Here is a 27,789-nt window from a genome sequence, read left to right as displayed (position 1 = left end):
CAAATGCCATAGTCTGTTGCTTAGATGGTATGCTTTAGAGGGTAGATAATTTATACCAGAAAACTAGCGTCTACCAAGTCAACAAGCTCATCTGGCAAGCCAGTAATACCATGCATAGTTGAGTATGTGTGGTGGTATGTGCCAGCACTCGGGCTGTAGGCAAAAAGACTGTGAATTCAAAGCCACCCTAGGCCACATGATACATTCTAGGCTAGCATGGGCTGAAGAATGAGACTGTCAAGAAACACGCCAAAACCGAAAGGTATAGGTATACCATGGTAGACTGATGATGTTTAAGAAAAAACAGTTCAGTGCACTTGACATGTAGATTTCTGGAGCATGTTTTATGGACTTATCACTTGGAAACAAACAGTGTCCAGGAGGCGACTGTGGTGTTTTCATTTTGAAAATGCTTTAATAAGTGTTGACAACACTGTTCTGCAAAATGTAAAGGTACTATACAAATTCTTAATACAAAAAGAATAAATTAAAAGCAGATTTCTTTAATTCTGCAACTTTGTCTACAACATACATCTTTTTCATTGATTACAGTTGAACAGAATCCAGTAAAATCATTTTACATGCTCTACAGTCAGTTTCAGGAGCAACCTAATCTTTTCCCCGTTATTAAACTAGAGTCAATTTTACACAACTTGTAATAAACTATTGACATGAATGGATATGTAAAACTTTACACCTAGTTAACTAAGCAGTAATTGGTCATCTGATAGCACCTGGATGAGGTTTGCTATATATATATATATATATATATATATATATATATATATATAGAACTAAACTAATACTGAATGAAAACAAATTGGGATTTTAACAGTTTCAACACTCACCTGCATATAGCAAAATAAACCAACCTGGCTCACAATATAGTCTTCTGGCTGAAACAGGCAATTTCTTACATGTATCCAAAGAATCCAATAGGGGCCTTAGATCAGATTGGGGGCTTCATGTTTCATCTTCCTTTAAAGAAATAGGGATCTGTAAAGCGTTTGCAGGTGCTTGAAGACGATACCTCGAGCGTTTATTACCACACCGACCATTTATCATGTCAGTCTCAAAGGACTAATGCTTACTATGTACATTGTATTAACTGAACACAGCTAAACAGTAAAACCTGTTTTACTTAATCTCTGTCCTTACTGCCAGACTATCGTGATGGTGTTCACAGCTCCCATTCCATTCCCCTCTGCTCCCCAAATCTATTACATTTAGATTCTTTCTGCCTCTCTCATTGATCCGGAGGACTTCAGAATTGATTTTCAGACTGCTATGTTATATCCTGTAACCATGTAACCTTGTCTTATTCTTTATTTCCCTTTGGACTTTTCCTGTTGCACCATAGTTCGTTCTAATTATTCAGGCATCTCCTTTTGGAAGAAAGAAAACTTGACACACTGTGTCACATTTTCTACTAGGTAAGGAAGGGAAAAAAAAATCCCCAAATCTGCTTTTTATAGCTCCTGTTATCATACTAGGAGCAAAAAAAGGTAGCCTTGTCTCCATCAAGCCCCAGGTTGATTTTGTACCATCATATCCAGTCCCTACCAATGTTACAGGGTTTCCCTTGAGGTATCCAGGAAGAATGCTGCTTCTGGAAGCTAGAATCCTCAAGCCAGCCTTGAATGGGCCTTGGAAAAATGGTGCAGGAGGCCTTGGGCTGTATGGTATGAATGTTCCTGCCTGGTGTGAGCTCCCACTTGACTTCCAGAGCTGTTCAAGTCACAGTGGAGTGAGCAACAGGTTGGGCCACGTCTTTCTGGTGTCCATTTCTTACTTCCTGCTTTGGCAGTCTGTTGTTCTTGGGTTTACATACATGAAAAACAAAGGTTTTTCTTTTGATGCCATGGCTAACTTTTAGATCTGCTTTCCCACAAAAGTCCTCCCACCCTGGCTCTCGTTCCTGGATGCCCTTACCAACGGAAGTCATTACAGAGGCGACCCCGCTTGGCACTAACATGTACTACTTCCATGGAGACTCTTCTGTGCCATCTTGAGTAACCCAACTAAGACTGCGCACGGGTTAGTTATTATAAAGGTAATTCTGAGGCCTTTGAACATTGATGGCTTTTTGGTTGTGTGTTAAGCATAGCTCAAAACACATGTAAACAAGCAGATTGCACACATGCTTTTTTTTTTTTTTTTTTTTTTTTTTGCCTTTTATCCTCTTGGTATCTGTGGACAGTGGTGGTCAGTCAAGGTCATGGATACTGCTGGAGGTGGATGGGCCCTTTGGAAGCTGAGTTATTTCAACTCTGCTTTGCCTGCCATCTGGTAGACACATGTAAGAAAGCTTCCTACCTAAGGGCATACTTGGGTTCTTTGACTAAGTGACACATAGGAGAGGTCCATCCGAGTTCTTTGTCACACAAGTGTTAACATAAAATGAGCCAACAACAGTAAAACACCTGACTGTATTGCAATGTGCTTTTTCCCTTGGTTTCCCATAAAAAAGAAAATGGAACACCTTGTACAAAAAAAGAAAGGTTACATGTTTACTGGTTGTTTTAACGGGATAGAAGTACTTTTGGCATTGGTCACCTTTAGCTTCCAATCCCAGAAGGAAAGAAGCTTTGGGGCACTGGCTGAGGCCCCTACATAGGGCAGTCCTAATGGTACCCTGCTCCTCCTCCCAACCTCTGTTCTGCATGTCCAGACAGATAGAGAGTCTGAGTCTGCCAGGCCAGCCAAGCCTCCTTCATCTTCATTGTCCCATCGGGTTTGTTTCCGGGCTCTCAGGTAGGGAGAAGCAGAGTGCTACGGGTCATGACAGGACATGATTTACAAATGGTTGACTTTCCACTTGTGCTGCATAGAAGCAGTTTAGAGTTGAAATGAAATTTCACTGCAGAGAAAGTGTGTTCCTCTTGGCGCCTCCTATCTGTTTATTGTTGAATGTGTCTAATCTTTGGCAGCATAGAACCAATTGTGATCCTCCATTGAGTCTCTGAAGTGTCCGTCTTCCTTTTCTCTCTCACCCTTCCTGTTAGGTGCTCTCGCTGGCTGGCTCACTACAGAATACTTCAGATGTAAACTGAATATCCCCTTGAAGCACCTGGTTGGCCTAGGGCGGCAGCTGGACACAGCTTCAGAGTCTCTGCACACAGGTAGGTCTTTCTTTTTCCCATTCTCTACCAACGCTTCTCTTCCACAGGAATTGCATGTGTTGGCTTCCCTGACAGTTCCTGGCCTGGGGCTGTCAACGGCAGAGGGAAACCACCAAGGTGTCACTGAGGATTATTGTCCGGCTCTCTGGGCAAGAGAGCCAGGGGACACACAGTGGGATCGGAACCTTCCAGAATGTCTCCTCAGTCAGGTTTTTGAGGGTGAAGGGGATGTGGAGACAGGAGAAAAAAAAAGTGCTGAGGGCCAAAGCTGGTGCAGGTGACAGTGCGTCTGGGTAAGGCAAATGAGAGGCAGTGAGGTGACTCAGAATGGCGTTGCGGCGGCGGTCAGATCAGGCCCAGCCGGCTCACACGAGGGTTCCAGGCTTGGCTTTTTCCTGCCCGTACCATTGGACGTCAGCTAGCTCTGGATAAAGGGATGAATCCAGGAAGCAGCTGTCACTGTAGCTCCTGTGAATCCAAGAGAGATGACAGAGTTAGAGGAAAGCAGGACAGATGGGCCTGTGTCCAGGGTACATGAGCAGTGACGTGCCCTCTAAAGAGGAGCTGTCTTCCCTGCCTCATATAGGTGAGGCTTCACACCTCCATGGCAGTTGGTGTACCCTAAGAAGCACATAAAAGGGATCTCCTGAAACTTCGGGAAATGCAAGTTCACATGCAATGCAGTGGTCCTCAGGATCGCGTGGGAACCTCAGAAATGCTCATGTCCAGGCCTGAGTCTGGACATGCTGCTGCTGGTGTGGGTATGAACTACTGTTGGACACCTTCAAAGTCCCACAGATGATACTCAGCTGCAGCCAAGGCTGAGGAGCTCCGGGGGCTGTGTTCCTCGGGGTGACTTCCTACATGACAGCCAGCGCCTGGCGTTACATCAGACCCAAGGTAAATTATCACTGGCCTGGAAGAAGAGTCAAAACCGAGCCTCCCCCAGAGTAACACTGAAGTGATAAGATAAACTGAGTTTCAAATGCTTTTTAAGTCAGCACTGTTGTGATTTTTTTATAGAAGTATTTTTAAAAAAACTACTAAAAATATATTTTATAAAAGTAATTTTAAAAGAACACCTTTAGGGCTGGGCCTGTAGCTCAGTGGCAGAAAAGTCCTGCACTTTAATGCTGAACACCAAAAAACAATATAAAATAAAAATGTGTTTTTCTCTACATAGAAAAATATACATAGATAAAACAGGAATTTCTCCCAGTAAGTATTATTAGTAGGTTAGATGGGAGTGGTTCTAGAGTGTCAACACGTGCTCACACTACTGAGTGGCTGCAGCCTTGCTCACCCCAAGAGGTCTCTAGCTGTCCCTGAGCTGTCCTTCAGTCCCCACGGCAAGTGCCAGGAAGAGATCTGGCCCATTCTAAGAAGTATCTTAAAATCCTCCCTGGAAGCACACCTTGAAGACGATCAGCCACTTCTCCAGGAATACACTGAGTGAATATTCAGTGTTTTGTAAATCCCTCATCTGATCTAGCAAAGTCCAGGAAAGCTAGAAAAATCCCAAGTCATCTCTGAGTATTCTGGTAGGTGTCCATGACAGTCTTGTGTGTGGAGCACTGCAAGCACATGAGTTTAATTCTGTTTAAATGTAGCTTTAGAAGCAAAGGGGAAGCCTTTAGACACCGGCAATGGGTGTCTGTGTATGTTGGGGATAAATAAGTGGCTGATTTGGTTGTATTCAGTCTTTAAATACTTGTCTCCCCTTTGCAGAACTGGATTTTGTAAATTCTGTCAAAAGAATGAAGAACTTTTAATGGGAAAGGTGGTTGGACCCTGTTGGAAACATGCAATGTTCCTGGGAAACAGTCCCTTCCTAAAACTCTTAATCTTACTAGAGGGAACACGTGACCTAGGAATGCCAACTAGTTCTCTAGCCACAGCCACTGTGCAGAGGTGGCCAGGCGGCTTTGAAAGCGTGAGGATGTTTGTTTCCTCACTGTGGATGGCAACAACTAGCGAGCACTGCCCTAGCTCTGCTCGGCTTCCCAATTCATCAGCTTCTGTGTGCTTATTTGATGGAGCTTCTTGAATTGGTTTCATGTTCCTACACAACAAACACTGGTTACAGCTTCCTACACTCTTAGGGAAGTTTGTTTCAGATACAGTTGTAGTGTGGGTCTCCTAGGGACATTTTCCCGACTGCAGCCTTGATTAAAGGAGTCACACCAACAAGTGTTTCTGAAGGTGAGGTGCTCTGAGGAAATGCAAGGACAGTGCATTTGAGGACTCAGCCCACAGTGAACACGGAACATACACCAAATGCTCTGAGACGTCACACATTTCTCTGCTTTACCTGGACCCTGTCACACAGTATCACCTATTCACACCCTAGAACACGTGTTGGAAAACTCCATCCCACACAGCTTAATGCCATGCAACATGTCTGAATCTCTTGCATGCTGGATCTTAAGTAGCCTGGAGTCAAGTCAATTTTTTTTTTTTTTAAAGTGAGTAATAACTAAATACTGAGCCGTGCCTTTCCTCCATATCCCACTGTGAATTGGGAAGTGGGATTTCACTTACCAAGCCAACTGGCCAGACATATTTGTGCCGTAGGTCAGTGGCCATAAAGCCGGGATGGGAAGGCCTCTGTATCATGTATCATAACTCAGCTGGGTGAGCTGCTACCCAGCGGTGCTGTTACTTTAGCTCACTGTGAACTGACTCAACCGCATTCCCACAGGAGTATTTTAAGAGTTCTTCTCAGGTGTCCACTACCATCCCCATCACCTTTGGCACGTTTTAACCCCTTCATATTGGAGGAGAAAATGACTCCGATTCAGACATGTTCTGTGACACCATTCTCTCTCAGTCCTTTCCCTGGCACCAGAGGCTGAGCTGTCCATCTTCCTCCCCTGCTTTCCAAGTCCCCATTTGGCCAGCTGTAAAAATTGTGCTTTTGTCCTATCCTACACTCCAGGCTAAAGTGCTGCTCTCTCTCTCCTGCAAAACGGGACTCTGTGCTGTTCCCCAGCAGCCCCACTTGTATCCACAACCTGTGAGTTTTACTCTTAGAATGGTTTCTCTGCCTCCCCACTTCACGGCAGTTCTTTACAGCCAGGCTAACAAAGTGTGTATAAGAACTAAAGGCATCTCTTGTCTCTGAATCTTTTTAAAATTTTGACTTTAATTTGTAGAGCACCCACTACTTTTACGTGTGAGACTCTTAGTCAATATGGCTTTTGTTTGTTTTTTAACTAAAACTTATATCCTGCTTCTGCATGGCACCCTTATCATTTTGGTGATCCCTGATGTGCTTTTAAATCTCAGCGCTGTAATTAGTAACTTGGTCTTTCGGGTCTCTCACTGTTTTGTATTCATGATAGCAGTACTTTGCAGATTTCAGCGTGCAGTTGACTCCAGAGCCAGGATGGCTTCCAGGAGTCATTCTGAGCTCCTGGTAGTGCTGGTGGTGGTAATTTACAAACCACAATTTGAAAAGCAAGACTCTGTGACACTTGGTACAACATACAACTATCACAGAAAAATGGTAGGATGCAGTTAAAATATTCTGGGTATTTTAAACAGTGGTGATGCTGTTTTCATGACTAGTACGTGCGAAGCTGGTCAACAACAATGAATCTCTACAATCTTTCTTTAACTTAAAGCCTAGAAAGTCTACATGTGGGGGGATAAGAAGGAGCGCGGGGACTATTCTACTTCTGATGTAAAAGCACACATCCAAACATATAGCTCCATATGTATCTAGAAATCAAACACAAAAATAATAGCTTCCACACCATTCAGACATTTCCTCCTGGAAAGTATGACATGGGCAGAGGCAGCACATATGCGGGACATCTGGATCACACACTCGTGGGCAGGAAGAACAAAACGTTCCCTTACAATACCTCTATTCATCAGTACTTTGGTGAGTTGGAGACTCAGACCCATCCATGATGGGAGAGTTTTCTGTTGCTTCTCTGAACAAAGGAAAGCGGAAGGAGGAAGAGAAGAGAGTTCATGTTACATAGGAGAATTGACACATGTGATTAGTAGCTTATTAACACACTGGAAAGACCCAATGACTCTACACCCACGTGTCTGCGACATTTCAGTCTCCTCACTGAGGAACAAGACCTCATTAGTTCTGTTAGAAGGCAGGCAGGGCAATTTTTACCCCTTGTCTTGTTTTCTTGTCACATTATTCTTGAATAATTCTCAGTCTGGCAAACACTGGACTTTAAGGACAATATCTTATTGTTTCCAGTTTGTCCTGAGCCCTCACTGGCCATATGTGGTAAAAGAGGAAAATATAAGGGCCAACTTGAGTGAGTGGGCATGGCGGGGCTGCTCGAAAATTTCAGAGCCTGCTCATCAGTCAAATGATAAAGTCATATAGTTGGATCAGATAAAACTGGCCATGGCCCACAGAGGATCCTAAGTGTCCTGTTTGGACAGTATGGTTTAGCCACTAGAGGTATGTGATACTCTTGTATGAATTAGTCCCGGGAGACTCTCAGAGCCGAGGCCAAGAAGCTGTCCGGATTTAGAGGCTGGATTTGTAGAGAGGATGGTATGGACAAGTGTTGTCAACAATTTATAATAAAAACAGGTAGCTACTGGGAAAAAGCCACACTGAGGAGTAGCTGTGTGAACTCTGCAGTTGTAGATTGTGTGTTTTCTTAATTTGAAAAGTGTAAAGTGGAAGTGTGGGGTTCAGTGGGTATCCAACCCTTGTTCCTAATGACCTGAGGGCTCATTTTGATACACCAATGGGCGCACATCAGAGCTTCTGATTCAGTAGGTTTGGGGTTGGCCCAGAGAGACCCCAGGCGAAGCCCAAACTGCTGGTCTAGGTTCACATTTTAGAAAAATTTAGTGTGTGACTTTTGAACCCAGAAGATCTAGCTACTTTCCTTGCCAGAGAGGAGACAGGACTCCACGGACCTCATTTATGTTAGAAGATGCTGTCAGCCTTTGTGTTTATGTGAGTACTCAGTAAGTGTTAGCTCCCCCTCTTCTCCACCAAAAGTGAAGGTTCCAGAAATGGCCTGGTGTCCAATCCCTGCAGATAATGTGGAGGAGTAAAGAAGCCACAAGTGGGAGCCTGAGCACAGTCAATGGAACTAAGTGTGGGACTGTGGTTCTCCTCTAATTCAGCTCACAGCTGTCAGGTTTCCCAGACATGCTCACCAGTGCCCAACAAAGCAAAGGCAGTGGATTAAGTGGGACCCGGGACCCATTTCCAGTAACCGACAGGTGTTGACAGAATGTAACATCTAAGAGGCAGCAACAGAAGAGAGTATCCAGGCAGAAAGTGACAGTGTGTGATAAGAACAAAGCAGGATACTTGTGTCTGCTTGACCCTTTGCAGATCAGAGCATTCTAACTGGCCCTAACTCCACACTTAGAGCTACAAATGAGAGCTGACCTGCAGTTCCAGTTATTTTGCTGTGCGCAGCCTCTACGTAAAGTCCTCGAGGTACAGTATCCTCTTTGCTGATGAAGAACAACTGCTTAGAATGGACAGGCACCGCTTTCCTCTGGACACATTCTCATAGTAAGACAGTGACTACACTGAGAAGCATGTGTTGTATCTGGCTCAGGGTTCTCTCTCCCATCCCTGACAGTTTTGCTTGGCATTTCAAGTTGGCCCCAGAGAATCTCAAATGCTGTCTAGAATTGAATCCACATCTTTGTTCACCTTCCTACATCCCAGGAATCGCTGCCCACTTTTAAAGATAACACACAGAATTCATCCCCATCAGACAGTAGGCCAGCTAGGGAGAAGGTGACAGCAACAGATTCAAAAGAGATTCTTTTGAAATGGAGCATGAGCCTTCTTGGCACTCGTCTGCTGATGAACCCTCCCATCACTGGGAGTTCAGTACTGATGATGTCCTTCCTAGATAATGCAATTTTGAGCCCAGAAGAACCAAGGCAACGGCTTCAAGGGACAACTCACCCCGTCTGCCAGGTCAGGATGTGGTGGGGACTGCTTGGTGGGGTGGCTCCAATTTCGCTTGACGGTGTTGAGCTTCTCTGGCTTTGAGGTAAGGCAGCTAGATGCAGTTGGTATGGGAAAAGCAGGGAGAAGACAGGTAAGACCAAGTGTGGAGCTCGAAACTCCATGACAAACCCAGTGGCAGGGGTTACCATGCCCAGGCATGCAGGACATGACCCTGTAGGCAGGGGCTTGGTGACCCCATGGCACAGTCGGTGGGGAAGTACCTTTGTACACACAACCCCAACTGCATTTTCTCTCAACTGTGTACCTCTCTTCTGACTGAGGCCACAAGGCGGTTTCTACAACTGCACAGAATGAGAAGCCCCCGTGTTTCTGTGGTGGAGACCTCAGCACGGTAGGCTGCCTTGGGCCATTTTAGAGGTGGTCCCTAAGTGAGACTCATGCTGTACGGTAGGAAGGGCCTCCAGAAAGCCCTCTGCTGTCTCTACTTACCAGCCACTACTTTAAAAACAAACAAACAAACAAAAAACCAGCGCTTTTAACAGCTTTTCCAAATGTGAGTAGGAGTTTACAGATGGTGGGACACATAGAAGCCTAGTTAGGAGAATTTTGCACCTAAGTAAATCCTGCTTAGATGCTTCCTTTACAGCTTTTGGGGTGGGGTGGGGGAATGAAGTCCTTTTCTTCTGTCAACCTCAGATACAATTTATTAAAATGTTAGTAACAATATTTGCCTGCTATCATTTAGTAAAGCAAATCCACACAAACATGGCAATTCTGAGAGAATGAACCACTCCTATCTACCCTTTGGCCATTGGTGCTTAATCACTCACTAGGAGGACCAGAACCCATCATGACCGTCAGAGGGCACACACAATGTATCATTCTCAGACTCTCGCCCCAGTGGCTTAGTTTACAGATAAATAAGCAGAGCAGGAAGAAGGTTGTGGGACCTTGAAATCCGAGGTTCACGTGGGACTGCCTAGGCCAGTTGTTGTCTAGTCTCTGGAGCTTGTTTGGCCTGTGTTCCCTAATGAGGAGGGCGGTGGGGACCTGAGGCAGAAGGTGCCATTTCTTTCTTTCAGGCTCCACCCTACAGAGGCTCTTAACCCCAGATTCTAGCTTCTAAGTAAATTTCCTGACATGGAGACACTTCTCGTCCCATGGCCTCAAGAATCCAGGCCCCACTTTCAACCCAACCTTTCTTGACAAGGTTATGACTTGGGTCTCTAACCTACTAAAAGTGCATCCTTAACAGAATGAACCCTGAGACCTGACCTCACATGGCTTTCTGTCCTTAAGCAGAAGGGCTAAAGGAGCGCTTGCTCTGTGCCCAGGTTAAGGAAGGAAGCACACCAGGGTTGGCATAAGAGCCAGGGCTTCCCATGTTCCAGAGCAAGGCCTCCAGAGTAAACGGCTGCCTTCCTTGACTGTTAAGGCTAGCTAGGCATCCTCGAAGGTCCCTGTCCTGCCACTCTGCTCACCTGACGTGGCCTTGCACATCTGGGGCATCCTGGTGACCCTGCTGTGCGCCACGAAGGTGCTCTGGGAAGAGGTGCTGTACTGGGAGCCGCTGTCCGAGGAGGTGGAGCTGGTGTGCGACAGGCGGCTGTGCTCCTTGTGCGAGGCTGTGGAGCGCTGGTACCACTGGCGCAGCTCGTCTGACACCGCAGCGCGGCCAGAGCCTTTGTCGTGGGCGCCTTCACGCCCCAACGAAGGAGTCCGCAGGATCTGGGAGCGGGAGGGCGTAAGGCGGCCTGCGTCGCCCTCGTCCCCAGCCCCGCGCCAGCTCTCCTTGAACAGGCCGCCGGCTGTGTAGGAGTTGGAGGTCTTGAACTGCGCCTTGACGCTGTAGTGGCCCTCCTGGTCGCTCTCCAGGCTGCGCACCACCACGGGTGTGGCACTGCCCTCAATATACAGTGGGTACTCCTTGATGCGGTACTGCGAGCTCGGCTGGCTCTGGCTGTGCAGGTACACGCCGCCGCCCGCGCCCGCGGCCCCGCTGCGCGCGGCCAGGTTGGGCATGCTGCCGGAGCTCGCCGAGCCCAGAGCGCCTGCTGCCCGCTGCCTCTGCCTCTGTCGCTGCCGCGCTTTGGATGGCGAGTCCTCAGCCAGCGTTGAGTAGTTGGCGTTCATCTGTGCCGGGTAGTAGTGCTCTGAGCTCGAGTGGCTGGTGCACGAGGAGCAGTCATCCATGGGGTCTGAGCCATTGCTGCTACGAGTCCTCGGGGTGTAGAAGTCGGGGCTTCCGGTGTCATTCTCTGAACCCAGGAGCTTGCCCTGGGACTCCAAGCTGGAGCTCCGATGCCGAAAGTGCAGTGCTAGGCTATGCAGTCTTGTGGGGCTGATGTCCACTGACCTGTTGGAGAGACAAGATTGGTCCCAGGGTTGTGGGTCAAAGGGTCTCATGAAAGCCACAGGGCAGGCCTAGGGCCTCTACCAATGGGAGAGCCCAGCAAGATTGTCCTGGAAAGCGAGGTTTCTGGTGAGGGAGAGCCTAGAATCCCTGGAGGTTGAGCTAGAGGAGTGAAGCACACAGGGTTTTCTCTGCAAAGTGCTGGCCGATATCCAGGGGGCTTCGTAAGAAAACGATGCTGTGGATAGGGAACCAAAGTACTACGTTCTAAATGTTAGCCCCTTTAAACAGACAAAAAAAGACCCCACCCCCCAAAAAAGAACAACAAAAAAGAACAAAAATCTAACAGGCCCTCAAGATTGAAACAAACAAATACTCCTCTGCAATGAATGTCGATGGCCGTTTCCCATGAGGATTCTGAAACGGAGGGTTTGTAGAACACGGAACCCCTAAACATGAACGACACAAATATATACTGACACTACCAAGACTTTGACTCCGATCCAGCAGTAGCAGTCAGAGATAGACCACCGTCCCAATGCTAGGGTTCCTTTTGCAGGCTCATAGCGACTCTTAGCTATATACAGGCAGAAGTATACTACATAGCCCTTACCACTGACCCTCTGTGACCCAGCTTTACTTCTTGAACAAAGGAATGTGATTCGGGGAAGCCTGTTTTTCTGTTCATTTCTTTTGATCTTTATAAATGTATACCTTGAGGCATTTAAACAGGTTTAGAATACATTTAGACCTCAGGAGAAAGGTCTCCAAGGAATGGGGAGCAAAGATTAGCCTGAGTGTATGACTGTTGTGGGCTAGTTTTCCTGCCTCCACTCCTACTAGGAATATTGTTAGCTCTCTCCAAGAGACTGAGGTTCTCTGGCTCTAGCTCACCTGTTACTCAGGCCAGGCCGGGGCCAATGACGTCTCACTGTACCAACCAAGGTCTGGCCCGGAGGCAGGGGCCTGAAGGCCCAGCAGACTCACCTTGTGGAATGAACACAGTGGGGACTCCGGACGCGCAGGTCTGGGGTGGACGGCATGCTGGACTGGGGATTCCAGTGTGGGAGGCCTCGGATGGGGCTGTTCTGCAACGAGCTGCTTCCTCCCGCCTCAGCACAGCTTCCCGTGCTGGGGAAGCGCTTGTGGCTGCTGGAAGCAGAAGGAAGCCATGCTGCTCACACGAATACAATGTGGCACTTTTCTTCAGTGGCAGGGGCTGACTAGCTTGGGATCTAACTGTAGGGAAGGCATGCCGAGAACTCCAACTCTCACTACCCCACATCTCCAGCCATAGGAGGAGGCCTTGTCCCCCTCACCCGTGCAGTAAGCACAGTGTGACTATTCTGTGAAGGCCTCATCCTTAACAAGTATTGTTTTCCGAGAAACAAAGTGCCTGCTAGGAGCCCCTCTTGGACCTGTATAATTAAGGAAAATGGAGAAAACAGAAGCGGACCTAAAATGTCTTCCAAATAGTCCTCTTTACAATGTAGACATTAACTGAGTAATGAGCTGATAATATGCAGCTCGCATTACGGCTGCCTGGCTCCAGAAATCAGCCGGAAGGTGGTGTAGGGTTCTATGCTACCTGGGGGATCCTCTGATTGGGCTCTCCTTTGCCCTTCTGGAATACTGCTGGCCACAATTTCCTAATTAATTCCTGTGGAATTTAACGGCATTAAAGCCATCTGCCAACAGGTTGATTGTGAGCCAAAACCTCCATTCTCCCCCCCCTTGGATGACAAATCTGTACTTCTATGGGGTTGACAGCAGAGGGCTTTGTGAGCAAGGCCCGACTCGAAGATACAGGTGGAAAACACTATCCTCTGGGAATACTGTGATGTGTGTGTGGGTGCTGTGCGGGGCCAGCCTTTGCTTCTGCTCAAGCGCAGCCAGAGACCTCATTTGGGTGTTCCCAACACAGCTCACCTGGAATGACCATGGGAAGAGCGTTTCTTCACCTTCTCATAAGGCTCGTCTAACGAGGACTCGCTCCACATTTTGGGCTTTAAAGGTGACTTGTCATAGTCCGTGCGGTGATAGTGCATCTGCCTGAGTCCCTCCAGGGACTGCGGGGGAGGAGGCCTGTTGTGCGAAGATGGTGGCCGAGGAGGAAGTCCCTTGTGTGGAGACTGTAAGGGGGATATTGTGCTGGTAACCTGAGAGTCTTCTGTGTAGACAGAAAGGAGGAGCTGATCAGGTCATCATTTCCACAAACCCAGAGATGGAGCCTTTGCCCCAACATACCACATGGGTGCCTTGGAGCTACACAGCAAGTATGTGCAAGGACCCTGTGACCCTGCCCCCACTACTGGTCAGTCCAGGTCAAGGCAGAGCCTAACTACATGTGAAGGGTAATAGTATCACTTTTGGCCAAGTGTGAATAAAGTCTGCATTGAATTCAGTGCACCAACAAGTGGTTACTTCATGCCAAACAGGCACATATAGTATTTATTATTATTCTGTTCTAACTTTCCTTTCTTACTTTCTATTCTTTTCTTCCTTCCTTCCTACCTTCCTTCCTTTCTTTCTTTCTTTTTCTTTTTTCTTTCTTTTGGGGCTCATGAACCCAGGGCCTCCCACATGCTAAGCAAATGCTCTATCATGGCACTATGCCATAACTTGTGTTCGAAGAGACACTAAACATATCTCATTTGCTTTGGGGAGAAGTTAACCTTCTTGAGGATTTTTATCTGCTCTGAAAATCACTATGTCCTCAGGGTTAGAGAGACAGCTGGCACCCAGTAGGTACTCAATAAATATTGATTGGAGGGGAAAAATGAATGTGAAGTATATCTGTCAAGTATAATTACGTGCTGGCAGGTCTGATTCTCTACCACCCATGCTTCCCTGCCTTTAAAATCTGCTTTGCCATATTTAATTCCATGATGGAGTCCAGGGCCTCATGCATGCTAGGCTCTTCACTGAACTATATCCTCAGCTCTGATTAAGGTGTTTTACAGGAAGAGGTCCAGTCCTGACAGCCATCTCTGGAGTGCAACTTAACACATCTGTATGCTGGATGACTTCCAAAGGAAGCAAACACATTTAGCCTAAGAAGCCGATGGATCTCCAGGCATGGTGACTCTTGCCTGTAATTCCAGCACTTGGTAAACAGAGGCAGGCAGATCAAGGCCAGCTTCAGCTACACAGTGAGTTCAGTACTGTTCTCAGCCACCTAGGACCTGGTCCAGTTATAAACAAAACAAAACAACAATCCCCAACCAAACCCAAAAGGTGCTGTCTGGAAGGAAATGAGCCAAGGGTCAGAGAAGGAAGGAAACTGAGTAAAAACATTGAGGTAGGGGGAGTGGATACCAGGAGATTCCACTTGGCTGAGGAGATGGAGGGAGGGCTTCTGAGTGAGGCTCGGTAGCAAGGGACTGTGAATTCCAGGCAAGGAGTTGAGCTTTGGCTTGAAAGCTATGAGAAAATGTTCTTAGCTTAAGCATAGACGTGTCAGGGTGAAATCCTGCTCTAGAACTATTGTTCTGGCTGTTTTGACCCTGGGAAAACCAACAGGAGAGACTAGGAGGGTTTATGAAGAAACCTGGTGGTGGGAACCTGGGAGAGGGTGGCTTTGGGAGGAAAGGGATTGCTCGGTGCTCACAGGGAAGGGGGGCAGGTAGAGAGAAATTTCACCAACCATTCATGGGGTCCTATATACATTTTCAACTCTTGGTTTTTCATAGCCTAATTCTCGTCACCAAGATTCAAAGGCCATGTGTGTCTGCTCTGGTCTGCCCCTGCTTGCTCATCAAATCAGACAGGAGGAGTCCCTAGCAAGTGAGAGCCTCAACTGGAAATACAGGACACAAGAGGAGGCAGGAAGTTGGAGGCCTAGGGCATAGGGGCAAAACTGTAATCATCATGTCTATATATTAGCCAATAACTACATGGTAACTCCTAGCACAAGGGAACTTCACCAACTTCCTTTTTCCTCAGCAGACCAGAGTGACAGAGAGCAATGGTAGGATCTCTGTCTCATATTCCCAACAGGCTTCTGTGTACTCCTGGAGCACCGTGTCTTTCCCACCCACTTAATGCGGCAGACAGTAAAATTCGACAATCTGATTTCTAATATCAAGGCCAAGACAACTGAGTTACTAGCTCCACAGGCTTTCCCCACATCAAGAGCAATTGTTATTATTATGGCAATTATCATTATTACTGTGACTTGGGCAGGCCTTTTATGTTTTCTGTCTGAATAGCCACTTACCACTGGCTGCCTGAGGTTTTCCTAGAGGGCAAAAAAATTAACTACCAGTTAATAGATTTCCATATAATTAGTGCCCTCATCTTCCAATGTTTTGGTTTAGCAGCCATAGGAATAGCTTCAGAAAGGGTTCTAAGTCTGGAATGCTTGCTCCTGCTGCAGGGGCAGGAGGGGCTTTGAACTGCTTTTCTCTAAGATGAACTGCTTTTCTTCAACCAAGAAAATATCCTGGCAATTCCAGGTTTGAGAATTCAACAGGAGCTAAAACAACAGCTTCTAAGGTTGCCCATGTCGCTGAAGGGATATTCCCACTCCTGTCTTAGAGAGGAGCAGAAGATAAGCCAGTCCTTCCGATGGCTCAGACTCTCCAGTAGGGCCCAAGCATTTCTGTGTAAGTAAAATCGATGTCTGCCTCTTTCTGTATATGTCAGGACTGCCCAAAGGAAGATACACAAGATGCAGGCTGTTTACTTCAAAAAGTTCTACTTGTTTTCTTCTGTGTTGTCCTGAGGGTGGAGGTCAGGGCCTTGCATATGCCAGGCAAGTGCACCACTGCTGAACTATACTCCCAGGCCCTTGTTTGTTTTTTACACAAGGCCTTGCTATATGGCTCAGGTTGGCCTTGAACTTTTGATCCCCCTGCCTCTATCTCCACCTCTCAGGTGCTGAGAATGCAGGATTAAAACTACCATGACAGCCAAGAATGTGGTTTGACCATTAGAAAAACAAAATACCACTTCATGAATACCACTCAGGTATTCACCAACCTTTTGGTTTATCTGGGCCACAATGGACAAAGAACAAGTCTCCAGGCCATATATTCCAGGAGTGTCCAACCCAGCCCATGGGTTATCAGCGCATGCGTATGTTCACCTCCTGGGCTACTGGAACACAAGGGCTGCAGGTAGGATACCCCGGAAAACAAGTGCCAGTGCAGCGGCTCCCGGGGGAGGGATGAGCCTGCAAGGCGTCTGGTCGCTCTCTCAGCCTGCCTCTTTCCTGTCTACAAGGCCCTTCCCAAGCTGCACTGCAGAATAATCTGGGTTTAATCTAGATGACACTTTTAAGAGCAGGGAGTAGAAGAACCTACCATCTTCAAGAACAAGGGCGTCAGAGAGAGAGCTGTCCTCACTGGCAATGTTTCCATCTAGAAGACAAAAAGGGAAAGTCTACAGGGTTAACCAGTTCTGGAAACAAAGAAAGCCCTGTGTGTAGCAAAGAACAGCCTGACACTTGCCCCCTTCCTGGCAACACCCTCCCACCTTTCTTTCATCAGCAAGGAAAGAAGCCATGAAAGATAAAGATGGTGTTGGGTGTTCCCTTTGACAGTCCTGGTTGTCCGCTCATCCTCCCCACCCCTGCTCTGCAATGGGCCCTAGTCTCTGTGTACTTCATGCTCTTGTTCACCAGATACTGTGGCTTAGCGTGTCATAGAAAGGTGGCAGGGCCTGGTTAAGCCACACCATTGTCCTAGAGCAAACTCAGGGCAGGTATCAGCCGAACCAACAAAATGAGCAGCTGTTAGTGAACAGATCCGAAACTAGGAGAGGGAGCTTAGTTTTGCTCACACGGCAATAAATGGTTTCCCAATGAACTAGAGTTATGAGGAGAGGAAACAAGCATGCTAAATACAGACTCCATCTCTCTAAAGCTTATTTTTATAGTCACCATTCAATTAGGAGCACACCTGGGAGGGAGACAGTAAAAGTCTTCCCTCCCACTGGGGAAACTGAGGTACTCCCAGGAAAGAGGGCTTTGTCTGAAGCAAATCTGCTCACTGGGAAATGTTAGCAAAGGTCCAAAGTCTTGAGATTCGGAGTTTAGGGTTTCATCTTGAGATGAAACACATGCTGAGGATCTAAGGAGCTTGATCACTCCTAACGCAGATGGGCCTCTATGATGATGAAAACATTACTTCATTGTGGCAGTGAAGCAGAGAAGGCAGATTCTTGAGCAGTTAACAAAAATGGCTGGAGGCTTGCATGGAAGGAATCAGGAACTGGCACAAGCAATGATTTAGAAGCCAGTGCTGCCAGCAGACCCAAGAGAATAGCCTCCGCTCAGGCAGGCCTCAGAATGGGCTCCCTGAGGCCACCCTGTGCGGCAGGCGCTCCCCAGGCGGCTTCCCAGACAAAGCACTCGTGGATCTATTCTACAGAGCAGGGAAGTTCAAATGCCTTTGAGGAGGCCCCAAAGGAGGTGATGACAAGAAGGACTGACTGAGTCACTGAGGCCCTGTCAGGAAGTGGAGAAAAGTTCCATTTTCATGGCAAAGGACCACGGAAGAAGATACAGAAAGATGGGTACTTCTGAGTTCCTAGAGCAAAAGGTTGACTTCTATGGTCAGCCCTCTCCCAACTACAAACTCACTCTCTCACCATTATTTGGTAGATGAGCTCCAAGTCAGAGGCTCTGACTTAGGTATATTGTAATCTCCGGTCACCCACTGCTTCTTTAGTGTCCCCACATTTTAAATGTTACAATATACATAACATTGGTTATCATTTTCACCCTTTTAAGTGTTCGGGGGCCTTAAGTACATCAGCATGGTTATACAACCACACCACAAACTGTCTGCTTGGACAGGGCTTCCATTTCCCAAACTGAAACACACACACAAACACACACTGGAAACCCCTTCATTAGTTTCTGTCTTCTTAGAACTAAGGTATTCTCAACATACCCTATGGGAGACTACTAACATCTCATCAAGAATTCAGTGACTTAGAAAAAAATTAAAGCTAGTAACTGTGGCAGAGAGGTAATGATGCTTGTTGGTGGATTTGAGGGTATTTCTTCCAGTTTATCATCCTCACCCAAACTCCTGAGCCTGGATATGAACACATACTCTAGACAGTCCATGATGGACAGTCCAATCCTTTAAGCTAAAGTTCTTGGGATAAGAAGCACCTGGTCATAGACTCAGCCTGAGGGAGACAGACTGCAGACAGCGTGGTGGCCTGCAGGACTTACTCCAGTACCGTAGCTATGCGCTTTGCCTTCCGTCTCAGGGAAGGAGGCTAGAGAACTGCAAAGCCTCAGCTGTCTTGTGGCCAGGCTGGGCTATCCCAGTAACCTCCTTATTTCCTGGTGACATCCTAGAAGACAGTTGGCTCATCCCAGGTTCCCTCAGAGATGTGTCATAATTGGCCTCGAGGGTCTGTGTATGGGCCCTTTCTTCTATGCCTCCACGTGCAACTGACTATTAAAATGCAACATCAGGCTTATATTCATTCTCTTTCAGAGACGGCCGATAGGTATGTGGGTCAGAGGCTATTTAAGACCTCGCAGGACCCGGCTGTCTGGGAGCAGGGCTGGAGCTTGGGAGTGACACTGACCGTCTATGACCAGTGAAGCCCTCTGGGTGGGTTTCTTCCCTGACTTGATTCGGTTCTCGTTGATCGCGTTTTCAATCTCCTGCAGCTTCTTCAGTGCGTTCAGATACGAGGTTTTCCTTTGCTTCTTCAGTTTCTTGCTGACATTGGGGTCACTGGCGAGGCGGCGGGCAGCCTCAGTGATCTGGGACTGAATGGCAAACTCTCGCTCCAGACGTTCCAGCTCGGCTTCCTGTGAGACGGAAAACACATGCTTAGACCTAGAGACCTAAGGAGAGCCTGCCTTGCCCACCTCCAGCCCTGACCTCGGCCTCAGCTTTTCCGGGCTTGCTTTCTCTCCCAAGGTCTGTTGAAGACCAAGCTTTAGAGGAAATTCAGAAGCCCTTGCTGTCATTTTCTTTTAGTACTTTGGGGGGAAAGACAGCATCATTTCTGGAACAGCCTTCTGTCATTGTCCTCTGGGGTTTGTTCATAGATGTACACCTCCTGATCCTCCTGCTATCCCCCTCTGTCATGCATCTCTGTGTGTCTCATGTTAGGACACATCCCTTTTCACCTCTGTGTCTTCTGGAAGCGCTTTCTGCAAGCCCTAACTGTTCTGTTCACACTGTGTTCATGAAAGCCCTCGTGGGCCCTCCAGGAGGTAAATGGTGTGGGGGTGGGTAGTAGAACCAGTTTTCCTCTGTTCCTCGGATAGGTTTCAGGCTCTCCTTTCCCTCCTTCTTGTGCAACTCCCTCCTATCTCTATCACTTCCTTTGGCCCTTTCACCAAGATGAGTCTCCCCTGAGTTCTGGACCTGGAAGTAATGAGGCTATGGGTGCCAGATATGCCTGGAAGACCCACAAGATTAGTGCCCTGGACAGACAATTTGCTGCAGGCCTATTGTCCAGATGTCTCCTGCAGCTGTACCCACCCCAGGGGGTGCTGGGGTTGCAGGCAGGTCACGCAGGTGCCTTAGGATCTGTGATTGAATGTGGAATCCCCTTAAGTACCAAGGAGCTCCCTTCTTTGTTTCTTCTCTTCTTCCCAGTTTTATACTTTGGATGTAAACTACCCCTGTGTCTGGCTACCAGCTGCTGGTAATCTTTAGGAAGTGAGTCCTAGATAGAAGAGGTAGATGGCTGGAAATGTGTCAGGGTGGGAGGGGTTCGGGGTGTTAAACTCAGCCTCCTGCCCAAGCTGTCTTTTTCCTATCTGATGCCAAGAGTTAACAAGCCTCAACATAAGCCCCAGCTTCCTCTCCATGATGAAATGATAGTCCTTGAAAGCAGGAGCCAGAATAAAACCTTTGCTATCCAAGTTCCTTTTGTCGGGCATTTTGTCGTAGTAACAAGGAAGAAAACTGACTTACTCGTGAAGCCACTTCCTGGAAGCTAGCCCGGAGCAGCGGAAGTTACTCCAGAGTTTGGGCATCTGGTGGGAACAAGGGCAGCAGCCTGGGCACGTTCTACGCGCTCACAGGAGATACAGACTCTGAGAAAGCCCGCACCGCATAACCCTATCATGAGCGCACAGTGGCTTCTCTTTTCCCAGGACCCACACATGACCACTGAAGACCGCATGTCTTGTGCTAGGTGATTTGTGGTTACATTAAAGTTTGGCAGGAATTGACCAAACTAAGGAAGAGGAGACTGCTGTGTTTCCTGGACTCCACATGTCTTCCTATTATGGTGGCTCAATAATATGTCTCTGAGCACAACAGGCCTGTCCGGGGGTTGGGGGTGGGGAGGCCTACTAAGGAAAATACTCTTTGCATCGTTTCATTGACCTCTGAGCATTTTAAGTCTAGAGGAGGCAGGAACCAGGAGTGGGAGGAAAAAGTAAGGGCTAAAAGGAGCCACTTGGACAATAAACTCCTTCCAAATCCTTCCAGCACTGGCCACACTTGTCCTCTCAGAGGAAGAAGGATATCAGCATGGATTCCTGCCCAGAACCTTGAGTCAGGGACAAAGCCCCATCTGAATATGGGCTCCCTGAAGCAGCTGTTCCTGGGCGGTTATGATAGCTCTGGTCCAAGTCACTGACCCTGAGATTTGTAGGCGTCCAGAACAAGTCATGATATTTCAACTCAGTCAAGGCCAAGACGAAATGTCTCGTCTGTGCAAATAGCCCCATGGCCAGCGAAGCAAAGCCAGTATCCAGGAGAGCTGGGGTGTCACAGGACAAAAGTGAGGCTCTTCCTGTCAGGAGGGGTGCTGCAGAATCCTATCTGCTTCCTTTTTATGAATTTCAAAAAGATGCACAGGGGCCGGCAGGGAATTCCCAGAGCCCTAGAGTTGGCTTTCTTGGAAAGTGGGGGGTGGGGGAAAACATTGGGAAACTCAACCGGGCATGGAAGGATGCTCATTAAGCACGGGATGCTTTCTAAAGCTTAGGTTGTGATGACGACCCAGCTTTCAAAGACACTTGACCACATGGTCCTTTAAGTCTCCCCTTCCTCCACACTTCATCTCAATTTCCAGCAGCTGTTTGCTGAGCATCAGGCATGTGTCCAGTATCCAGTGACACCGTCTTCTGGTTCATTTAATCCTAGTGATAACACTGGGAGGGAAGCACCAAGAACTGGAACATATGGAGGAGGAAGAGATGCATCACTCCGGATGAAGCGCCCTGCTGTGCCAAGCAGGGATCCAGGACTACAGGCCTCAGGCACAGGCCTGGTCAAGCCCTCTGCCTTCCCACTGACCTTTCTTTAGGAAAATGTCCTTCTCCAAGTTCCTTAAAGGGCTAAAAGTGCCTTGCTTTTCTTTCCCTCTGTGGTGGTTACTCTGAATTATCATATATCTGTGAGGGATTTTTGTAGACTAAGTTATCTAAAATGGGAAGACCCTCCCTAAACGTGAGTGACGCTGGTTCCACGAGAAGGAGGAGGTAAGCTGAGCAGCAGCGCTCACCACTTCCTGCTTCCTGACTTCAGACACAGTGTGACCGGCCACCTCAGGCTTCTGCCGCCAAGCCTTCCCCAGGATGACTGTATCCTCAAACTGTGAGGCAAAGTAAGCCAGCCCTCCCTCCCCCAATTTCCTTCCTCTGCTCTTGCCAGGACATTTTGTCCCAGCACAAGAATAACTGACATGCCAGGCTTTGAGTCCTGAAGTGTTCTTGAGTCTTCTATTGCCTAGAACATTAATGATTAAGTAACTCTAACCAGGAAAAAATTGGGGAGACCTTGAGGTCTGAAGGTGAATCTGGCACCTGGCTTTTTGTTTCTCTTGGATGAGGGTTGGGTATTTATTTATTTATTTATTCATTCATTCATTCATTCATTCGTTCAAGACAGTGTCTCCCTATGCAACTCTGACTGTCCTGGAACTCACTATGAGACCAGGCTAGACTGAAACTCAACAATCTGCTTGTCTTTGCCTCCCAAGTGCTAGGATTAAAGGTGTGTGCCATCATGCCCAGCTGGGCTTTGATTAACCTCCAATATGAATTCCCCAGTCTCATCTCTCACCAGGGTTCCATGTAAAGAAGATAAAAATCATGTCAGAAATATGGCTTTTCCAAATCCCGACAACTGAGGCCATGATAGAACAAATGGAGGATGCATGTCTATGCAGTGATTTTAGCCACCATGTGATGTAAGACAGGAGAGGGCAGGCCCTTCTTGTCTTTCCCCAGCCAACGAGAATTGTGTTTTCTTCCACAGATCACGCATCAGGCAATACCAAGCATAACAAAGGGCTGGAAGGCCATTACAGACACATGTATTTGCATGTTACTGGAATGTTCTCCCCAAACTTAACTGGCCAATTGCAAATGGTCTACAGTGTTAGGTAAACAACAGAGACCCAACTATGTGCACTAAGGCAAGCAAACTCAGCCTGTAAGGAAAACCATAAAGCAACTAGCCAGCGGGCATTTGGAACCAATGAAGACATTGCAGAGAGCCTAGTAGCCCTGACAAGTGGGGCAAACAAGGATAATGTGAAAGGGATAATGGGAAAGACTCCAACATCAGAGGAACATACCTCTCCTTTAGGCAGGATTTTCTGTTCATCCAGCTTGAAAGCTGTTCCAATTCTTCTCCGAACAATGGGTGGTTCCTCTCCTGGATCCAGGGGATATTCAACAGGCAGTTTGCCTGTGAGTTCCTGCGCATGCAGAAGAGCATTCAGGAGTTGTAAATAGGGCGTGCCTGCTTGTCTTTGTTCTAGGGCACACAGTGCGATGCACAGATCCGATGTGTGTGTAAGGTCCATTAACATTAAGCACTGTGCCTAAATAAGAGTTCGTGAGCTAGGTGGACCTGACTTGCAACCCAGTCACTCAGGCTGAGGTGGGAATTTAAGACCAGGTTGGCTAACTAACAAAACCTTGCTTCAGAAGACACACACACAAAAAACGAAACACCCCCCTCCCACACACACACAAAAAGATTCACCGATATATTTCAGTGGCCGTGTGTCTGCCCAGTATGCCTGAAGCCCTGAGCAATCCCCAGTCCTGGTGGTGGGGCAGGAGAAGAGGGTTCGAATTATAAAATGTAACCTCTACAAGAAATGAATGTCAGCATCCCCTGCTCTACAGAACAGATGTGCTTTGTTGTTTCCTTCCCCCCAGATTTTGTTCTAGGAAGTAGAATTTCCCTTGGACTCCACAGTAGTCCACTTTCATTCATCTGCTGATCTGGTGAACGTTTCCTGTGATCCTGCTCTGTGTGAAGAAAGGCCACATGGCCAGACGGCAGCAATCAACGCAGCTCGTTCTTTGCACATGCGTCCTTTATTTCCACCCAGAAACTGAAGGTGTTTTTGTTGTTGTTGTTGTTTGTTTGTTTGCTTGTGTTTGGTTTTTGTTTGTTTCCTTCTTTCTTTTTTCCCAAACAAGTTTTCTTATGGGGGGTGTCACCTGTTTGGTAAATGCTGGGAAAATGCACTCCCTAGAAAAGACTGACTATGTGATCATCATTCAACTCTGGCCCCAAACTCAACAGTGGCAGGCTGACCTCAAAGACCGAGTATGCCTTTGTGAGCTTATATCCCCAATACTCAGCAGCAGGACCATGAGTTCAAGGCCAGCCTTGGCTACATAGTGAGACCCTGTCTTAAAACAAACAACCACTTAATTTTTGTGTGAGAAAAACTAAACATGAACAGAAGAGATACATACACACATGAGAAAGAGAGAGAGAGAGAGAGAGAGAGAGAGAGAGAGAGAGAGAGAGAGAGAGAGAGAATTTCTGGTGTATCTAGGGCTCTGGAAAGCTACCTAGCTACCATATGGACACAACGATAGTGAGAAGATGCCAGGCTCCACAGTGACTCTGGGCCAGCATGGGCGACCTGAGGAATGACTCAGAAGGCCACGCATGAGTGTGTTACATCTGGGCTGAATGAGGATCGGTTTACGTCTGCAGCTGACCCGGGCTGTGGGAGCTGGACAGGACTGCAGGAAGTCACTCTGCAACACCAGAAGAGGCTGACAACCCCACTCAGTGCCTTCAGCAGGGCATCCCAGGCCTGGGTGCCCACAGCAGGAACAGTGAAATCACAGGAAGGGTCCCCAAAAGTCCTACAGGGTGTGCGTGTGCACAAGTACCCCCTCCTGAGCCTCCCCTCCTCTGTGCTCATATCACTGGAGGTAGCTCCTGGGATCTTTTAATCCTTAGGTAGACAGTTTAGAATGTTAGAGCAGGATGGCCCACTGTCTGATGACTGCCTCTGACGTATTCTCTGTTACAAAAAGGTTCAAGTGTCTCTCAGATAGTTGCATGTTTATCCTGTGACTTTGTACCTGCTCCCTTCTTAGGCCTTCTACAAATAACAACCTGTCGCGATTCTTATTTTAATATATATAAATAGCAAACTGTCAGGACTTCCTTTTCTGACACTTATAAAAAGGAAAGAGAGGTTCCTAACGTTGCCATGGATTTGTAACTCTGGAGTGTTTGTGGTTTCAGTCTATATTTTTAAAACGAGGCTACTGATTTTCCACCATCTGCTTGAAAGTACCCAGGTCAGGGTCTTGATTCTCCAGATACTTAATCTGATTTCATAGGTAACCAGAGCTGCACAGCGAGGAAATAATTTAATGTGTGGCAGTGGGCCCTCTTGCTGTAGAAGGCCCACAGTTCCCACACTGCCTCACTCTGATGCTCGCTTCCCAAGGGGTCAAACAGTGTTTCCTGCCACTTGAGCCTGGAGATGTGTGAGCAGAGACTTAGCTCCTTAGGCCCCTTTATCTCCCCGTGTCAAGGGACTTTGACAAAGGGCTGGCTTTTAGGGTTGTTTCTACCTAAGCTATATTTTGTATACTCAAAGTTGGAGGAAGTAGGAGCTTTTGTTTTCCTTATATTGGGTTTGCGAAACTTTTATGGCACATGCTGGCCTTGCCTTGACATGCTTCTGACATGCCGTAATGTATATTCTTTGCTTGGCTTAGGGACTTCTTTTATTAAACACAAAACAAGGCTTTACAAATTATGAGAGGCAGACACCAAAACCCGTATTTTTTTCTCTCTCCTCCAAGCATAGTCTTTATTAAAAAGAAAAAATGTTGCTAATATTTACAGTATCATATAGCACATGCCCGCCCCCAGCCCCCACCCTAGTCAGGCCCATGGCTTTCCTGATTTGCAATGGATTTGTGCTAATGTGGTTCTGCCTTGAGCAAGCTCCGGTTTAAATCAATCCAGACGTAATTAAGCCAAGTTGAAATATAATATGATCTCACTCTCAGGCCCACTGTTTCCTTCTTCCTGCTGCAAGGCATTATTATTTGTGGGGGAGGGGCATTCACCTCCTGGATTTCGTTAGGGACCCTTTTTATGCTTCCCGTTCAGAGCTGTTTACCCACGGAGCTTTTGGTCACGGTCTGTGGATCACAGCCACTCCCAGGAGAGCAACCCCACATTGTGCTCATGTGAAGCACACAGACACACACACGTGCACATGAGTGCATGTATTACAGTAAGAAGTGGACTTCTAACAAAGAGTTGTGGAATCAACAGAAGGGAGGAATGGACATTTCAACATGTAGCAAAGCAGACTGTGCATTCTCTCCATACTTGAGACCAGCACTGAAACAGGCTGAGGAAGACATTGTGGGGACTGGGGTTGGGGGTGTACACTGTGGCTGTGTGTGGCGGTCAAGGACGACCCTTGAGTGTCAGCATTCATCTTCAGCCTTGTTTAAGACAAGGCCTCTTTGTTTTCTTGTCACTGAGTATGCTACACTAGCTGGATCACTGCCTCCTATCTCACCATAGACATTACAGGCGTGTTTTATCTGGGTTCTTGGGATTCAACTCAGGTCCCCACACTTGCAAAGCAAGTGCTTTATCTGTTGAACCATCTCTCTAGCCCAATGCAACATTGCTTTACACGAAACTTAAATGAGTCACTATGCTGGGTATATATATAGCTCAGTGGAAGAACACTAACCTAGCATGTGTGAGGCCATAGGTTCAATCCCCAGTTGCACAGAAACAAACAAACAAGCAAAAACAACAATAACAAAGACCCAACAAACCACCACCACTACCAACAGCACAACCACCACCACTACCAACAGCACCACCACCACCAAACTAGGAAAAGATTCCATTTTCAAAAAGAAAGAGCTAAAGGAACTGAAGATCAGCAGGCTTAAAGGGATGCCTGTCTATTTCAGGTGACATCGGGTATCCTTGTTGGCCTCCAGTGAAGCTACATTGTGTCCAAAGACAAATTCAGAGGAAGCAAAGGCTTTCCCAGCAATGAACAGGCATACACTCCTGGGAAGCAAGACGGTGGTAGGCCATTATGTGGAGCGAGGGAGAGTCATGTGAGGACGTGTCCTGCACACTGCGGTATGCAGAGCACTGCTTTGGGACTGTTAAAGCGACTTACCCTATAGCCTCAGGGTGTATGTGTCATGTATAGGAGTCAGTTAGGGGCTGCTTTAACTGGCACTAGTGTTTCCTCAATACCTCGCTTTTGACAGAGGGTATCGTGGAGGTGTGGGTGCTCCCAGCACTGCAGAGGGAGAGCACTTGTTTTCCTCAAAGCCAGCCTGTATTGTCTCTACCCTGTCTCTCGTCCATACTGAAGATGTATGACATGACAAACAACACAGACTTAATTGCTTACAGCTTCCCGGAGACACAATCTCTTCAGCTCCTCCAGCCGCTGGCGCAGCGTCTCCTCCAGAGCTTCCTGCCTGGATTTCAGGGCAGCCAGCATGTCTTTCTTAGCCGACTGCGAGCTATCTGATTCTTGAGAACCTGTTGACGAACAGCAGGGTTACTAGGCCAACTGACAGGGGACACACATCTGGACCACTAATGAATTTCACTGGAGCTCATACTGCGGATATGGGATTTACCCGGGGAATCAAGGAGCGTGAAATGAGACAGGTGTGCAGGGTTCCAAGCCTGAGGAGTAAATTCCAATACCACATGGAATATACAGCTCCTCAGAGCATGGGCAGGAAAGCCGACACTCCTGAGCAAGAATGCTGTCATTTCTGATTAGCTTAAGACATGTCACATACCTGTTTTGCTCTCACCAGACAATATTAATACAGTTTACACAAGGAAGGGGGGAGTAAAGTTCAAGTTAATATTAGTAGTTTTAATACATGCTTTAAATTTTCTTCTGTCTACTGAAAGATGTTGGTTTTTGCTTAGTGCAATGATAATATCTGTTCATTGTAAGATATTTGGCAATGTAGACAGGTATAAAAATAATAAACTGGTCACCTAGAGATAACTATCACATTATGCATTTGCTTTTGGCCTTTTCTCCAGAAGATACAGACAGACAGACAGGCACGCACACACGCACGCGCACGCACACAAAACACAATTAGAATTTTTTCCACTATTTTATCTGAGCGCTGCGTCCTG

The 27,789-nt window shown here is 47.2% G+C and overlaps 1 protein-coding gene across 7 annotated transcripts in view; it reads right to left on the bottom strand.

Moving 5' to 3' along the window:
* Window positions 1-483: 483 nt before the first annotated feature.
* The window catches only part of Frmd4a (FERM domain containing 4A), a 577,932-nt gene continuing 550,626 nt past the window's right edge, over window positions 484-27,789 (bottom strand). For 6 of the 7 annotated variants that reach the window (XM_060372407.1, XM_060372408.1, XM_060372405.1 and 3 more), the window contains 9 exons: window positions 27,032-27,165; window positions 22,931-23,053; window positions 18,962-19,190; window positions 16,714-16,770; window positions 13,337-13,577; window positions 12,395-12,559; window positions 10,536-11,410; window positions 9,049-9,145; window positions 484-3,590 (listed from right to left, as the gene is read on the bottom strand). In XM_060372407.1, the coding sequence (XP_060228390.1) occupies window positions 3,488-3,590; window positions 9,049-9,145; window positions 10,536-11,410; window positions 12,395-12,559; window positions 13,337-13,577; window positions 16,714-16,770; window positions 18,962-19,190; window positions 22,931-23,053; window positions 27,032-27,165 (2,024 nt within the window). In that variant the 3' untranslated portion in view covers window positions 484-3,487. The remainder of the gene's footprint in view (window positions 3,591-9,048; window positions 9,146-10,535; window positions 11,411-12,394; window positions 12,560-13,336; window positions 13,578-16,713; window positions 16,771-18,961; window positions 19,191-22,930; window positions 23,054-27,031; window positions 27,166-27,789) is intronic. The other variant, XM_060372404.1, reaches the window with a different exon arrangement.

This window comes from Meriones unguiculatus, chromosome 19, assembly GCF_030254825.1.
Source record: "Meriones unguiculatus strain TT.TT164.6M chromosome 19, Bangor_MerUng_6.1, whole genome shotgun sequence".
Classification (NCBI taxonomy): Eukaryota; Metazoa; Chordata; class Mammalia; order Rodentia; family Muridae; genus Meriones; species Meriones unguiculatus.
Note: the sequence above shows the minus strand (reverse complement) of the source record. Positions and strands in the feature narration are given on the sequence as shown.